The sequence below is a fragment of the Pleurodeles waltl genome, chromosome 3_1 (genome assembly GCF_031143425.1).
Source record: "Pleurodeles waltl isolate 20211129_DDA chromosome 3_1, aPleWal1.hap1.20221129, whole genome shotgun sequence".
NCBI lineage: Eukaryota > Metazoa > Chordata > Amphibia > Caudata > Salamandridae > Pleurodeles > Pleurodeles waltl.
This window is the reverse complement of record NC_090440.1, coordinates 625,732,428-625,750,640: the sequence shown is the minus strand read 5'-3', so window position 1 is coordinate 625,750,640 and position 18,213 is coordinate 625,732,428. Positions and strand designations below refer to the sequence as shown.

The following is an 18,213-nucleotide window of genomic DNA, read 5'->3' as shown; positions in this document are numbered from 1 at the left end:
GCATGGGTCTGTTCGATATCACTGCTGTCCTGGAATGTACAGGGGATACACACTTTATGTACCTTGGAATTCGTTCACACCTCGGTTTATAGATCTCTATATAATTGTTGTGCAGTGTTAAACGCACTGCGAGCGTTATTGCTTTGTTATCAAGCCCTAAGTAGAATTAAATGTGTTTGTGATCGTCGAGAGATAGTCACTGCGATCTGATGTCAAATGTTTTCTTTGTGATAATCGTGGAAAGTATTAATGAATAGCTTTCAGGAAACCACCTGAGAGCTCAGTCTCGACCGTGTATCTCATCTTGCTACAGATTACTTGAGTAGGTGTAGAAAATGTTAGAATTTTGTGATTTAATAGCAACTCAGATCTTCTTCAGCACGGAGCAGCGTAGTAGAGTACTTTCTTATGAGCGACCTGGCTTGCCTTTGCCTGTAACTTTGAGACGACCTTATACTGGTTTTTCTCTCATTTATATGACCTCGATTTGATCTTCATATCAATTGATACATGCATATATTGATTATTGATTGATACTAATGTGTTGATTTTTACAGTCTGTAATCCATTAACTTTTAATAAACCTTCATGGTTTGAGAATGTAATAATTATCGGTCTTCCTTGTGTAGCCTAATTTGCTTCACCTTTATTGAAAGTATCGATTTGTTGATCAGCCTCAGCTGTGAATTTCGATTAGTCAGCATTTTAGGAGCCCCGAAATTAGCACGCGATAAAGCGCCAAGAGTGGCAAGAATCTGTGTGCGGCTGTAGCTGTTCAGCAGCACACATTTGGAATTCCAGGGTGCACAAGCACTGTACACATAGGTAGAAGACCACGTGAACGTGTATGTTTTGGGAGATGACTCCAGTCAATCTTAGCTTCTGACAGCTTCTCACACCCCTCACAGGCAAGCGGTGGCATGCCACTGACAACACACTTCTCCCCTACTCATCAAAGACACAATCACGCAGCACAATGAGCACGTTAACAACCCTCAGTTTAGAAGTCACCTGTTGCCAGAAGGGCGCTGTCATACTGCTGCTGGCACCACCAACACCGCATTCACATCCCTCACACCATAGCAGTCCCGCCCTGCTTGCAGCATTCTTACAATATAATCACAAAACCAATAGACCCGGCTTCTAACTGAGAAAGAAAGTTAGAGCTATTGACTTTGCATCTACTTGTTTTTCTTATCTGCAAACTCAGTTATTTGCATTCATGGCAACATGTTTGGTTGTTGCATTGCTGGACTGGAGTGCTGAGGAGCAATGTTGTTTCATTTTGGTACCACACTTTAAGCAAGCATTGACAATGCCACTTGGTCTTGCCTTTCAGATGTATTTGTTCTGCCATTGACTTTTGGCCTTTTGTTCATGCTGTGCAGCATGAACAGAAGAAAAATGAGACAGGTTTGGAGGCTCGTGAAGCATGCGCATGCTGTAGGCACCATTTTTTTATTTATAGATTTGAAATGGCTTGGTAAGTTGAATAACATGGAGCCAAAGGGAAAAGCACACCAGTGACAGCAATGTGGAGCACGATGAATGAGAGAACAACACAGGCAGGAGACAGCAACACAAAGCCCCTGGAGGGTGGACAAACACACAGGGGAAATAGCTGTAAAACAAATGCACCCTAATGGGGTGCTTAAGCAAATAGAAAAAAATAGTTCCCTAAAAGTGACCACTGGAAGCACCAGTGCAGGAAATGAGGGTGGTCCAGTTGGATCTTGAATCTGGCAGTTGTTACTGAGCTGCATCAGGGATGGTCCCAGCGAAATATGCTGCCTATGTACTGGTGTAATTTGTCGCCACTGGAACACAATCAGCAATGCCGCACCTTGTATGTTTTCTTTTTGGAGCAGCAACCTGCAGGCGGTGAAGGAGCTTCCATCTTTCCACTCACCAGCAGGACCCAAAACAAAGGTGTGAATTAAAGGGCCATCATCACTCCTTTTGTTCGAATATCATCTTGGCTGGTAGACTATCTCGAGCCTAAAACTTAGGTGCCAATGTAGTGGCAAAGGGGGATCCATAAAACAATAAGGATTACATATCATCCATACTTGGTAGGCATTATATGTTAAGAGTGCAAAATGTATCGCAATGATTGGGGTATTCTGTACTAATAAGTCTTTATTATTACCCCAAAAACCCCTCACAACCTAAGAATAATGACAGATTCAGAAAAAAAAACATTAAGGTGATAAATCCATGTTTTGCAGTTTGCATGCTGCTCCTTGATGACAATTCATAGTCTTATATTACAAATATTGCAGTGTATGAACTACAAATACCAAAAGGATCTCTGTGTCAAAAGCAGTAACCTACTGTACTATCTACATAAAATGCAAATTTTGATCAGCATATTAAATGATGTGATTTGTGAGAGGAACATCAGCCCTCTATGCTACTTTGAGTCAAACGTGTGTCTAGACAAAATGTTCTATTAACTACCAGTTTATTATCCTCTAAACATTATTGTGTACACAAATATCTCTGCTGGAGGCGCCATAAGCCTGTAAGATATTTTACAATACAGCTTCTTTATGACAAATTAAGTAAGCAAGAACATGTTCAACATCACATTGTTCCTTGCCAATTTCTTTGCTGGAAAGTTTTTAAAAAAATGTATAAGTTGACTGTCAGACTCTGCTTTTCATGACTACACCCCTTGTGATTCCACCCTCTTTCCGAGGCCACACCTTTACCCCCAATTTATGGGTCTCTGGGTTAGAGATTTTCCAGTTGCAGAACTAGGAAGGACACAAGTAACAAGGGTATGCCTAATGAGAGGGACGAACACAAGATGCATTAGGTAAGCCACTAAATGAGAAGCAAGCAAATGAAAGGGACAAAAAGCCAAACAATGGTAAGCAATGGATGACCTGAAGCCTACTGTAAGTTCATGGTAAGCTAACAATGGGCAGTTTGCAACCAGCTAGCTTTGCTGTCTTGTAGACTCGATCTAAAAACAGAAAGCTAGCTATTGAGGGACAGCAATGATGCAATACCATACCTTATCACAAAAAGCTGTTGCAAGGCACCTGAGAGTTACGTAACCTTCTAAGAAGCTCTCCCTGCAGCCTAATTATTCTGTTTGGTTGCTGTCCTCCATAGTTGACTTGCCAAATGCTTCTAATGATTCAAAGGGGGTTACCTATCTCTTGTTCTCCATAGTTTAATGCACCAGCTATAATGGGAGCCTACGTGGGTTTGCTGAGAATTCTTGATGGCATTTTCAAGGCATTGAAAGCAGAAGAGGGCAACACCTCCAAAAGACCCATTTGCAACATTTCAGATGAGCACAAGGCATTTTGAGGAACAGTGGAAATGCATGGGTCACATTAGAAACATGCAACTGTGGTAATGGAAAGAGACAATTGAAGCGCTGTGATAGTGATAGAGCAACGACGGACTTGTCTGTGTTTTAGCAGGGTGATTCCCTTCATTAGAGACATCACCAGTGAAGTTAAATCACCGCATTGAATTGTAGGCTAGTCTAGGCACTTCAAATGTGCTTCTGTGCTTTTTGCTGACTTTCAGTTACCATATTTGCATGTTTGTAATGTTACAGATGCATACATTAATGCATTTATAATGTTATTTTAAATATTGTATTTTTAAAGTTATATTATTTGTTTATTTGGTAGCAATCAATTTGTAACATGTCGAATTTTTGTGCTGAGATTTGCAATTATTTTTTTTAGTAAAAATTGAATAAACAACCACCACATGCATTAAGAAAGTTGAGTTGAAGCTCTGTTTTTTTTTTTTTTTTAAAACAAATTTGATTAGGTTTTGCAATGGCAAAAATTCCAGTTATTATGCACTTGGTATTCGAATATATTTGCAAACATCTGTGCAATTAACATTCCAATTACTCTCCAACAACATTTATTTGTCCCTCCTCCATTCCCATGCCGTGTGGCCACATTTTCGTTACATGCTATTTGTGTGGTGCATTGGTGCTAGTAGATACTCGTTAGTGTATGCCACGTGTCTAGGTAATCATGCATTCTCGGCGGGCACCAAATAAGGTCATCAGTCCATCATGCAGGTTGGGTCTCTGAGTGTGAGCCTTGTGAAGCTACAGGCGAGGACCCAGGTGTCCCCTCAGGAGTAGGTCTTCCAAGGTCTTTTAAGCAACCTAGCAGCATTTCCCAGGCTCTGGACAGATTTTGAGAGTTTATGTATGACCCAAAACTCTGGGGAGTCTCTAGACACAGGCCTTTCGATTTTCAATACTGCTCCTGTTAAGCGGGGCAGGTCTGAAACGAACTGAACCGTTTCAGGGTTCCGAACCTGTTTACCTGCCACCCATTGCACAAACCATTGCAGTTGAGCTACTAGGTAATATAATTCATAGTCTGGGTTTGCTAAACCCTCCTCCCCACTCGGTCATTTCACAGTCGCTAACGCCACCCTCCTCCTTCCTGTACCCCATAGGAATAGTACTTTCTGGGAGTTGAGTTCTCGGAATGTCGCTGCAGTTATCCAGAGTGGGAGGAGAAGGAAAAAATATAGTAACAAAGGTAGGGTCACCATCTTAAGTAATGCTACTCTACCCACCATGCAGAGCGGAAGTGTTTTTCATTGTTCTAATCACACTCTTTATGTTACCCTCTAATAAATCAGCTCGGTCATGGTTTATCTTTACCCCCAGGTAAAGCGGGCATCGAGGCTCCCATCTTACTGAGTCCAAATTCACCAATGGATCTTGATCCATCATCATCTGGAACAGTAGCAATTTCTGCCAGTTGACCTGTAGGCTAGACAGTGTACCAAATTTTTCTAGGAGTTCTCTGGCGCCTCTGAAGTCCATGGCAGTGTCCCTTAGTGGGTAATCAGCATAGAGTGCTATGTGATGAGGAACCTCGCCGTTGTCTATGCTCTGGTACCAACTTCCCGTCCTTGCCTGGCTGGCCAAGTGTTCCACGGCTAACGTGAATAAAAATGGTGAGAGAGAGCATCTTTGTCTCGTCCCGCGTTGCACCCGGCATGTCTCAGAAATAGTGTGGCCCATTCTCACCTAGCTCTTGGGTCTGTATAAAGTCATTTTGTCCATGCAATGAACTGAGTTGAAGCTCTGTTATAACAAAAGACTGGAGTCTTGAAAAGTAGATATTCACGAATGACATGTTGATTGATTAAAATTTTTCAAAGGCTGCTTGACCAAAGTAACATTTCTATTGTAAATTAATTACATGAACACATTTTAATGGATATGTGAAAAAACTTGTGGAAGCTTATTGAACTGAGGGATAATGAAGAGAATCTCAGACAACGTTTAACAATTACTTTGTGGTGTTTGAGTGGTTGTGGTGTATTTTGGAGTGCCTCACAAGCTCGGGGCATTTCATCTCCTAGCCCCCAAGTAGAGTACAGTTTCTCTTTTTTTTACCACTTTCCACTGCCATACACTGGTACCCCCCTTTCTCTCATTCGTAGCCTGTCCTATTGGGTGTTCTGCCACCATCGCACACCTTGCCTTCTTCCCAACAGCCTCCAGCGGCTGCTGTACTGAAGCCTACGTTTCCCAGCTGCATATCCAAGAGTGATGCAGGCCGCTGCAACACTGCCGGGTGAATGACTGGCACGCGCCGAGTATAAAAAGTGCTGCACTTTCCTACGTGAATCCTTCTAAGAGATGTTATAAAATGTGGAAACCACTCAGGACTGCAAATGAACTGATATTTTCTCTTTAGGTGTTCACAGTAGACCACTCTTTGAGATAGCTTCAAATACCTTGGAGTTTATATTACTAGGAACTCAACTGAGTTAAGTAGATGTCATTTTGGAGCCGTCCTGAAGTTTTTCAGAGGGCGAGTTAAACGCGGGATACAATGACTGATTTCCATGTTGGGTCGCATCTCACTTACTAAAATGATAATATTGCCAAGTGTGTTATACTTGTTCGCACACATTCACGTAGATATATTCCTTTGGAGTTTTTCTGGTGGTTAAGGGGCTTACTCATTTGATTGGTATGCAGAGGTCAACAAAACCAAGTGCAATGGGCGACCCTCACGTGAGCCATGAGTGATGGCCGTCTCTCTGTCCTGGCCTTCTCTATATTTTGTGCACAGGCACATTATATGAAATATTAGTGTATCACACGAACAACACCGATACATGTGACTACTGAACATTATTAAGTCCCAGATCCCACTTAGTTATTCTTTGTGTCAAGTCTTCTGTAAAAGCTAATTAGAATGTTGCGACATTGCAGATTTGCTATGCCCTAATCCCATTAGGACCAGTGTTAAGCAAACCGCTACTCCCGCCCATACAGGAGAATCTCATTGTGAACATTTTGAGTACTGTTGGCATAACAAAGGTCGCTGCCCTCTTCTGTAACAGGACATTAATTAGCTTTTAGGATTATAAGCTTAAAGGGGGTGATATACCTTTAGCAAACCTGTTTTAGTACCAACTTGGATCCCCTGTGGAAAAAAGTGTTCCCAATCGTCCAGAGGAATTTTTTTAAATCATTAAGTTGATACAGAGAGCTGATATGGGTAACTCCATCTCCTTTCCAAACACACTCAGGGGTCGCTTCTGGAGCACTGAGGCCCTCCTTGAAGGATATGCAGGAATAAGATGGGGAGTTGGGATGCTGGTTGACAGATAAACGCTGGTCTCACTGCTGCACCCAAGTTAGGGATACGCCTTTAATTACAGACGTCAGTATGATTATACCCCAAATAGTGAAGTAGAATAAGTGTGGATTGGTTAATTAAATTTTTTCTTTGTGGCATGGTTGAGTCCCAGTGTATTCAGATGTTGGACCAAGGTGTTTGTGTTGATAGGTGAAATGGTGGACTCCCCCTGTCTCCCTCCCACCAGTAGGATTGCTGGGGGCTGCAGTTGATCTCTGGAGAGTAGCACAGTCCTTTGTCCCCATGGCATTGATGCTAGCCAAAAGACTTGTGCTTATGTCCTGAATGCAAAGGGTAGCACCTAACACAATTCAATGACTCCAAGACATGATATATTGTAGAGATCAATTTGAGATATATACTGCAGATATACTTCCAAAAGCTCAGCCAAAATACTTTTGGGACCACTCCGTGCTTATGTAAGTCGACAAGAAGATACCGATGCTCATTAGGTTACCCTAACAATGTTATATATGGTAGTAGTTATTCAGGATCTGTGCGATTGGTTTTATTTTAACATTACTGCTTATGTGAATTTAGAACTGTGGGTTTGCCGAGTCTTTTGTATGGATCATGTCTCTGGTTCATATAATACTTGTAAGGTGTTGCAGTCACTTACTGTAAACAATTATAAACTACCAATAAAAAGATTAAAAAGGTGCTCCACTGCCGTCTTTAGAGGGTACATTTTAACACTTTGTTATTGTGTCCGCAGTGATTATGAAGTTTTGATTACCAGGGGTGTGAGCTTGGATGGGTCTTCCGCGGAAGACGCTTAAAACAGAAAGTTGGATCCAGTTTGTTGTCACACATGGTGCTCCTCTCTTGGCTGCGATAGAACTATTCACATACCTGTCAGGCACTGCCTGTCTTCTGGGGATGTGCCTAAATAAGATAACCGATTGTGAAATGCTAGCAATTGGGAATACTGAAACGTCATTAAACAATTTAAAAAAAGGCGATGTCGCTTAGAATGTAATGTAGCTTTTTGCCTTTCCTCTAGGACTAACCAGTTGGGCATGTTTGGGAGGAAAGAGTTTGAGCAGCTGGCCCCGTTGGTGGACAGCTTCAGCTTCATGACTTACGACTACTCCTCACCTGAAAGGTAAGTTTGCACTAATGCTTGATATATGTTATGAATGAGATTTCGCCGTTATTGTTGAATATTGTCGGGGTTTCAGTGGCAGCTCAGATATTTGTGTCTTGGTTAGAAAGCCTTTTAAGAGCCCCGTCTTTAATCCACAGCGTGGCATATTAGCTGTTTGAATATCAAGGGACAAAATGGCAGGCTAGTACAGGAAGTGTATGAACCAAGCATATGTAAACTTTGCATCGCCTGTGGAACCTTGGCATCAACCATAATGAAATAATAAGTTCTCATGGATACATGATCTTTTTTTTTATTATTAACACAGCTCCACCACCTGCATACGTTTAAATTTCACTAAGCCTATGTAGTTTAAAGATATTTTTTGTCATACTTCACATATGAAACGTGGGTTCAGGTTCTTTGGAAAGCACCGTTCAGCAATTTTGGAGGGAGCAGAAAAGTTTCTTCTCTTAGCCCACAAACACCCAGAGTCCAGAGGGTGCAAGGGTAATGGGCACGCATAATGGCTAAAGACTGAAGCTCCATGCCTCATGAACTTTGAAAGGCTGAGCATCTGCATGGAGATGGCCAGCCATCACAGCTAGATGCTGGGGTATGAAAGGGTGTTCAGGAAGAGGCCATGAACTGGTAGGTCTGGAACTTTCAAGGTAAAACATCCACCTGCTGTGAAGCTATGCAATCAGGGCCCTGGGGAGGGCCTGGCGGTGATTCCTCTTCTGACTTTCCGTTTTCCTACCCTGTTATAGGTCAAGGTAGGGTCAGCAAACTCGATGACTCCACCTCAGCCTGCAACAAGGTGGGAAAAGGTGGAGACAGTAGCAGAGTCGGGGCCATTTACCTCATCACTCGCTTCAGGCAGTGTTTTTACAACCCTGTGCCTGGAATGAGACCAACATTTAGGCTGCATACTTTTTGTATGCACAGGAAGGCCTGTGTAGTGCTCAAGTCAGGATAGACGGGGATAGCGCTTCAAGACTCCAAGTTACACTCCTCAGACAAAATGTTGATAGAAGTAACTTCTTTATTCGTAGAGAGACCCACAGCAGCACCGATCACCAGACAGGTCCAAGAACGATCCAGCAACTGACTACTGCCTGATCACTCCAGAACCAACCCAGCACTCTGCACTGCCAACATTCCCAAAAATAATATAACACAGAGTTCAAAGTGGAACAACACATACAAATACATATGAAACTATATGAACAGAGCATTCAATGACTGGTGATATAGTATCAGCCCCTTCCTTATACAAAGCAAACCAAAACTAGGATAAAACAAAATCCGCAATCTGATAGGTAATTTGGCAACCCGTAAACTACGAGTGCTAATTGGTTCAAAAGCAACTTCAGCATCCTTGAACCACAAGTACTCGAATCGTCAGCCATTGGTTCACCATGGGGGATGGCTTAGTACACCCATTTTTAGAGTCACTCACCCCCAACTGTGGGTGATGTACGACTGACCCATTACTGCTGGAATCACTCACTTGTGTGTCAAGTGAAACAGAATTATTACTGGAAATGTCTGTTGTCAACATAGAATCACCTACTCCTTTCTTAGAGCTATTGGGAAAATAAACCTCTGCTTGTGAATTAGGCAATTGAACCGCACTGTCTCTATTCTACCACCATCTTCCATCTAGCCACACTGAAGCCTTGCACGTCCTGACCACTTTCACTGGTTAAGAAAACCTAGACTCTACTTTCTGAAATCTAAAGGGTTTCTTGATAAGAACTCAATCATTTACACCAACTACAACATTTTTGACATTCTTTCTGCAATCATAACTCATCTTCTGCACCTCTTTTTTAGACAAGGCCCTCTGAGGTAAAGTTGAAAGTGCCGGAAGGATTTGGGTATGCCCATCAGATCTGATCCTGAGGTAGATCCACTCTAGAGAGCAAAACGCCATGTAGCACCCAAAAAGGCAGTCATGGCACTAGTCTCAGGTTTGATCTGGTGCCGCAAACCAAAGAACATTCTCAGGTTATGTGAGGTGAACCTTTCTGGTATAAATCCTGCTTGGTCCGCTAGTACCATCTCTTGCAGTATCAGAAGATTAGGTTGACAATTATTTGGCAAATATTCTAGCAACACAAATAATTATCAACTGGATCTGTATGATTTACAGTCACTAGCCTGTTTGGCTGGTTTCAATAGGACAAACAGTATTGCTTTGTACAGTGATGGGGGAAGGTAGCTTTTCTCAGTCACCTCATTAAACATATCTAGCAGCCTTGGTCTGGCCGGTCGGAGTATGTTTTACTCTACAGGTAGCCCATCTGATCTTGGGGCCTTACCGTTTGGAAGCTCGCACATCATCTCTTTGACCTTGTCTACCTAGCGTGAATGATTGTGCCAGGAACTTTCTTTGACTGCTATTCAGCCATACAAATATGGTTTCCTCTAGATATTTCTGAACTAGTATGGGGGAAGTGGTGCAGTGAGTGGAGTATAATTCTATCCTATCGACAAACACCTCTTCGATCTCTTTCGCTGTATGTTTGAGATTTTCACCATGATCCTTAATAAACCTAATAATAACTGTTGTCCAAGGTTTTTTTAATGATTGCAGCCAGTGTTGTCCTCGGTCTTTGCCCCTCTCCGTACACTCTAGCTTTGGCATATTTTCCCAAGTAGTTGGCTTCTTGCTCTCCCATCCCATTATATTCCTTAATTTTACCTTTAAAGCTTTCTCTCATGTGCACACAATTCCCCATCTAGGTGGGTTTCCACTTTTTACGTTTTATGTTGCTCTCAAGTGTCTCTGTCGATTAGGTACTGTTATTTCGGTGCGGAGTCCCTTCTAAAGCTGTCCCGTACTGCCATAGGATGATCATGCACACTGACTTGACCTGTGGAAGCCTGTGCTGGCTGAAAAAGTTTTCCACCAGTGGAGCAGTGGGGACTGCATCAGGCAGCAAAATGCACGGACATGATCGGCTCATCTTCGTATTTTTTGGGGACTCAGTCCAAATGAATCTGAAATATGTAAGATAATGGACTACACTTCCAGACCAATGCTAACAAAACATCTTTACACCCAAACCAAAGTGACTCATCAACAGCACAAGCAACTCAGTCTGTGTACACCGACGTCACATGCACCATTAACTGGTAAGACCATTGGAATGCCATGCTTTAAGTAAAATATAATCGGCCTGCGGCCAGAGGTCACAAGCAACATCATGAGTGTAGCGGTCAGTTGCTAACACTGGAGACCCTCAATGCGTGCCCATGTGTATATATTTGTGCAAGAAACCGTTCTTGGCCAGAAGTCAAAAAGTAACTTGTGCTATTTAGAGATTAGCCTGTTGTTGAAATAAAGTCCTATATATACACTGCCTTTTTTGTAGGATTAGTCTTGCTTGCAAGTGGTAATTTCGGAGTGCTGTGTGTTGTACTTTCTCCGAAGAAAAATGTATCTTCACTGGGTAGTATTCAGTGAACATGTGGAGGAGGTGTCTACCCCATTTTGTGAATTTGCCCATTGTACTATGGTTGTATGCAATTCTCAGTTTGTAAAAGAATCAGTGCCAGTGCTTAAGCTTTACTCAGAAGCTGGTGCTATTAAATGTTAGAGCACCAATTATTAAGGCTGCGTAGTCTTGACTCCACCGCATGCCTATTTTATCTACTACCAAACACTCCCTGCAACATAGTATTACTCTTGCAGGGTCCTGCTATCTGCTTTTGTGATGGATTTTCTGTCTTTCTCTTCCTCCTTCTTTTTCCTTTGTGTTTTTTTTTCTCTTGCTCTCAGTAATTGTCTGATGAGGAGAATTAAGTGCCGGTCACCAACCTCACGGGCTCAATTTAAGCACTGGTTATATGCTGTTTCTTTCCTTGGCTGTGAGGAACCAAAACATTGTTGTGCCTGCATGAAGGGAGAATATGCTTTTTGTGGGTTTGTGTGCCCATCATAGCGTGGATTCCTATTGTCCTCTGTCTTTATGATGTACCTTTGGCTGTGTGAAAGGAGTGTGTGTTCCCCTGCATATCTGCTCCTATTGTATGGTGCATGAATGTTGTCCATGTTGTGTGGAATTTGGGGGACGATTCTCCTGAATTTCTACGTTTTGGTAGTGTGTTTAAATGTGTGGATTTGTCTATGTCTGTATATATGTGAGTGTACAGTTGTGTGACTTTTTAGGTATGGTGTTAGCCTAAGTCTTTTGATTTTACTAACATTACTCATTTAATATACCTACGTATAGGGTCTTCAGCCTCTCCTCTTCAACCATTGGCCTGTTGACTCATCCACCCCCGGGAGGACAGAGGGACAGAGGCGAAGCCCCATCGCCATAGGACAGCAGAAAGACTTAGGGCAGACATTATAGCGCAGGACATGGTGGACGGGTGGCGCAGTCTACACCTTTGTGACAGAGAGGGCACATTTTACTCCGCAGTGCACTCAGGTTCGTCGAGGCTAGACTATTGGCTTATTTCCCGATCCATGGTACCCTGGCTTGTGGAGGTCACACACATGGCCCACACGTATTCTGAACACTCGCGGGTTGCGTTCGAGCTGAGGTTCCCCTACGCATTGGCCCCTCTTGCATCGTGGCACCTACTACATTGGTAGACAATGCTTTTCGTACTGAACTGAGGAACGAGATAATTAATTTGTTTGACAGAAACAAGGGTACTGTGGTTAGTGTTGAGGTGATTTGGGAGGCCTTTATGGTCACCCTGAGGGGATTCTGTTGCGGTAACTTGGGAGGCCTTTAAGGTCACCCTGATGGGGATTCTCTTTGGCCAAGGGTGCAGGCATCTTACAAGACCTTTGATCCTCTCTCAGTAGGCGGGAACTGCAACTTAAAAGACTTGAGTCGGAGCGGGCAGAGGCACCCTCGGCCGACGTTGTGCAGTGCTTGCGCGAAACCTTAACTGAGTTTCAGGAAACTGCAGAACGTGTAGTACTATTTAGAGGCAAATATGCCCAGGCCCGTTCCTATAGGAAGGGTGAGAGACCGGGCAAGTCCCTTGCCCACACCCTTCGTGCAGCCCGACCCGAGAATACTATACTCAAAATATCCGATGCCTCCGGCCGCCTGCTTAGGAATACCCCTGAAATGCTTAAAACCTTTGGCGACTATTACCAGACCTTATACTCCTCTACCAGAACAGACCCTCCAGATGTCGATGGTTATTTGACGGAGGTGGCACTGGCCTGGCTTAGTGATGCGCAGCAAGATTTTTTAGCAGCTGAGCTTGAACACGACGAAATCCGGGAGGCCATGATGCAGCTCCAGTCTGGTAAGGCCTCAGGGCCTGATGGCATACCAGCCGAGTTTGATAAAACTTATGCAGAAATACTTGTTCCGTGGCTGGGAGAGGTCTATCGCGAGGCACGACAGGAGCTAGTCTCCCCCCGTCCCTCCCCCCCACTATTAGGGAAGCTTTCTTAACTACCATATTAAAACCCAATAAGCCTGCTACCAGCTGCGATTCATATTGTCCACTGTCCCTTATAAACTGCGACGTTAAGATTCTGGTGAAGGTGCTTGCTAATCGCCTGAGTCTCCTGATGACCTTCTTGATTAGGCCGGATCAGTCCGGATTCATACCGGGCAGGTCTACTGCACATAATTTGTGCACCTTCTTCGCTGTCCAGCAAAGTATGGATCCCGAAATCCCGGCGGTCGCTGTTTTTCTGGATGCCACTGAGGCCTTCGACACCCTTGAATGGGATTACTTAATGGCAATATTAAAGCGCATGGGTTTCCCCTTCATGTACCTTTCTTGGATTGCCCTACTGTAGTCTGGCCCATTGGCCACTGTGCAGGTTAATGACCATCGATCCACGCCAATTCGTATCAAGAGGGGCACGAGGCAGGGATGTCCGCTCTCGCCATTGCTTTTCGCTTTGGCGATGGAGCCCTTGGCGGCAACGCTCTGCCTGCATTATAACCACTATGCAGTCCGCACCCCTTCCAGGCATATCCTAATCTCACTATATGCAGATGACGTTACATTATTTTTCAGCAAACCAGAGGAAAGCCTAAATCCTGTATTACGGGAATTCACTAAATTTGGCTACATGTTAAGAGTCGGGGTTAACGGGGGAAGTCACAGGTATACCCCCTGACTACTTGCACGGCACGATATTGCTCGGACCACCCCCTCCAGTGGTCCGATACCTCCCTCCGCTATCTAGGCATAGAGATTATCCGAGATAGACACAAAGTGATGCGCCTGAATTATCGGGTGCTGCTAGATAACATACAGGCGATGGTCACACATTGGATTGCTCTGCCTCTCACTATTGTGGAAGCATATCATTAATGAAAATGATCATACTCCCTAAACTCCTCTACTTATTTCTAAATATACCGTTCCCCCCAGCCCGACCTTTTTTTAAAGAACTGAGAACACAGATGATTAGATTGGCTTGGGCTGGCAAACAGCCCCGCCTCAAATGGGAGATCATGAAGCAGCCCTTTACGTACCGGGGCTTTGAAGCCCCAGATTTTGAACTGTATTATCACTGCGCACAGGCACAAATTGCGCCCTACTGGTACCGCCCGCCCCCGTACATGGCACACTTGGCGGTGGAGCGGGGATATTTGGCACCAGTCCCCAGCTCCGCTTATCTGAGGCCGAACCTCGCTGTCACTGGCCCTCGAGACTTGACGGTAAGATGTACGCAGCTAACCTGTGAAAAAAATAGCCACCTGAGCGGGAAGCAGTCTGCTATACTTGCCGGATATGCCACTCCTGGGACACGAAATGATCTCGATGACGTGCGAGACTGCGGACGCGAGGCTGCTCACTAGGCTTCATATTCTCACATGGAGGAGATCTCTATATGGCCTCCCGCTTTCGTGAGCGAGATGCTTTCTCTCCGGATGGTCCGCAATCCCCGCTGGAGACTTTCTTGTATCTGCGCCTTTGGCGCACTGTCAGGGCTCTTCCGCCTTCTTTCCCTATGGAGCCGGCCTGTCTGCACACGTTCCATGCACTCTTACAATCAAGCTCGTTGCGGTATTTAGTCTCAATACTTTACCACTCGATTCAGCAGGAGCAGCGGATCCTTGAGGGAGGGGCGCGCGGGAGGAGGAGCTGCAGATCACAGGGACTCTGTGTGCATACTGCTGTCAGCAGATGGGGAAACTCACTGCCAGTAGTAGATTGCGGATCATACCCTATAAATACTTGCACCGTCTTTACCACACACTGGTGAGACTTTGCCGATACAAACCCGATCTAATGATAACTGCGATAGGTGTGGAGTGGGTGGCGCTGACTTCCTCAACCTGGCCTGGACTACTGGAGGAAGGTGGGTGAGGCGCTGTCTGTTATGGTCTCCGCTCTGTTGTCACTCACACCGCTGGTTGCACTACTGGGACACACCGAGGCGATTACCCTTGGCTACCGCAGGTATGTCAGCTTTACCCTATTACTGGCTAAGTGAAGGATGGCCTGCAGGTGGGGTAGGGGGAGAGCACCCAAATTCAAAGACTGGCTTTCAGATTTACTATATAGTAAGATGCAGCGGGAGACATATACCTTTTGGAGAAGGAGCTGATGACTACTAAACACTATCATTTGGTATACAGTGCTCTTGTACAATCATCTAATAGGGATGGGATGTGGCTCGTGAGGGTTGTTACATGTTGACTGTTATATTGTGGATTAAGATGTACTTACTGCAAACTTAATAAACAAAAACAAATTTAAAAATTAAAAAAGGATTGGCTGGGCACTCCCAGCCAGGGCGCTCCCGGGCGAACTTAGAACTTGTGCATGCTCTCTCCAGCCTGACAACTTTGTTGCTGGTCTGGAGAGAACCTACTGCGCATGTGTGTTTGGCCGGCCTGAGACAGACAGCCAAACACACATATGCTCTGAGGGGGGAGTGCTGTGCAGTCCCACTCACTGGCTCGTCACAGCCCGTGGGCCCGCCCCTTTTGCAAAAAAACAATAATAAACATAGTTTATTATTGTTTTTTAGTAAAAGGTTTGCTGCTGCTGGTGGGGCGGCGGAGCTGCGCCTGACTACAACTGTCCCTAAAGCTGCCTTTGGCGCATAGTTCCGCTCCGGTCTTGCATGGGTTAAACCTCGAGCTCACACCCGGGTACAACTAATGATTGTTTTCACTCAGAGTAGCTCCCTGCATCAAGCATTATTCTCTGCAAGCTGGTCCACTGGAATCGGCAGCACTAGAGGACTGCACTATGTGATAGGGTTTACTAATTTATGTGGCAAGGAAATGTAAATAAGTACCATAAAGAGTCACGTTCTGTGTAAGCAATAGTTCGCACTTTAACACATTAATACTGTTTGAGGAAACGTTTCAAGCCATTAATGCCAGTTTAAAACAGCTGACCACCAAAGGACAGGTCCAGTTATAATTAGTAAATGATCTGCCACTCTGGTGCTACACGTGTTTGTACAACCTTTTGATCCGTTTGATTTAGAAACATTCTTTTCAGTGTGCACATTGGGCAGCAGATGGTGGATTATGTGGGAAGCGTAATAAATCCATACGTAGGCAGAAAACGCCAATATCGTCACTGTTGCCGAATCGCATAATTTCAGTGGCCCAGTTTCCAAGGGGTATGTGGTTAGTACATATGGGCATAGACTGTGTGACGTTTGTTCAAAAGTGGGCCCTTGCAGCGGAGTTCTGCTCTTCAGCCGCCAGGTTGTCCAGAAAAGCCGTTTTTGATGTTTCAAACAGAATGGTGAAGTGGCCCAGCGGGCATTTCTGGAAAGGACTATGGGGCTTCACAGGCCATAAAAGGACTAACGATTAGGATGGCCTGATTCCGACTTTCACATCCAAGCGGTCGGTGCTACACTGAGGATGTCTGAAAGGAAATGTCAGTGAGTGCAGACACGCGAGCAGTTGGAGCTCCGAGGCTGTTATTGAGCAAATCCATTGCCTTTGTAGCGTCTGATTCCTATTAATGCCTCTAACTTCCTAAAAATAGGCCCTTGTCCTGTCTCCCACCTTGACATGCCTAACCGTATCGTAGGGTTGCAATGACCGTGCGTGTCTAAGGGGAGCTGTCAGGTGCTCTTGTTATGTCGCCTCACTGGGGACGCATGTGATTATGGCTGCCTATCGGAGGCGAAGATGTGGGAGTTTTAACAAATCAGCGTCTCACCAAGGCCCAGCGCAGATGGTCTTTTCTCTCCTCCCATCACTCTGGTCCCTCTGTTGCTATCACATCCTGACTGCCCAAGGTCAGATTCTGCAGAGGAAGGTGAAGGAATCACGGAGCGCGCATCTTCTGCCCTCTAGTCAGGACGTGCAGCCAGGAAACGCGAAATTCTTCCAACACAAGATTGAAGACACCGGGCAGCCTTTCAGCATGGAAAGTCTGGTAACTGTGTAAGACCCCCAGAGTCAGGGATACCAGGGGCATCATTAACTCCGACAAGATATCGGGGTATTATGAATAGGACACTAATACACTTTAATTCTGCAACAGTTGTCACGGATTATTACTCACTCGGATCTCTTCGTTATACTCGGTTACTCTTGTTACCAGCCCCAGAGGAATTACAGGGTTTTAGAAATGGGGTTTCTAGTTGGCAGTGAAATTGCACCCTGTCGAAGCAGGAACCCTCAATCCAGTCAGGGTAAGGGAGTCACACAGATAAGATAACCCCTGCCAAGATAACCACTTGGTAGCAGTCACGCTTATCTCAGAGGCAATGTGTAAAGTATTAGTATGTCCACACACACAAACACAGTGAAAACCCCACAAAAATAGCCAAGTTTATAAAAATAGCCAATATTTATCTGAGTAAAAACAAGACCAAAACAACAAAAATCCTATATTCAAAAGTAAATATACAAGTTTTCAAAGAATAAATGTAGTATAGCGCTTAGAAATACAATAGCTCCAACTGGGGCTACCACAATGTCTTGTGCAGACCGGTCATGGAGTCTCACAGACCCCGGTTAGAGTACCTTGAAAAACAATGAGGAAACAAAGACGTTGTACTGAGTCGGGGAGGTGAGGCATGGCTGGAGCCGGTGCAGCATCAGTTCCTTACTGCCGCCGTGGATGTGAGGCGTCAGTTCCTTACTACTGGGCAAGGGAGGTGAGGCGTTGGTTCCTTACGGTTGCAGGGGAGGTGATGCGGCGATGGCGGCAAATCATTTGTTCCTTATGATAAGGCAGGGTCGATGGATCCAGCAGATCAAGACGTGAGATGTCAACTTTGTGGTGTCACGATCGCACCCCGGGGCCAGAGGTGCTGCGATGAATGTCAGTGACACTGCACTCTGGATTTATGCTGTGACGGGACTTTGGACACACTGCTGCGGCCTCAGGCCTGCAGTTAAGGTCGAGGTCATTGCACTCGGCGGGTAACACAGCTCTGGTGCAGGCAGCTGCACGGAGTCAGAGAGGTGCGCCCGTCCTGAAGTCGTTCTGGATGTCAGTGCACTTGTTTCTTACTTGTTACACAAG

General features: G+C 44.8%; 1 protein-coding gene across 3 annotated transcripts in view; it reads left to right on the top strand.

Moving 5' to 3' along the window:
• The window catches only part of CHID1 (chitinase domain containing 1), a 1,285,476-nt gene that overhangs the window by 637,169 nt on the left and 630,094 nt on the right, over window positions 1-18,213 (top strand). For all 3 annotated transcript variants that reach the window (XM_069223131.1, XM_069223132.1, XM_069223133.1), the window contains one exon: window positions 7,669-7,770. In XM_069223131.1, the coding sequence (XP_069079232.1) occupies window positions 7,669-7,770 (102 nt within the window). The remainder of the gene's footprint in view (window positions 1-7,668; window positions 7,771-18,213) is intronic.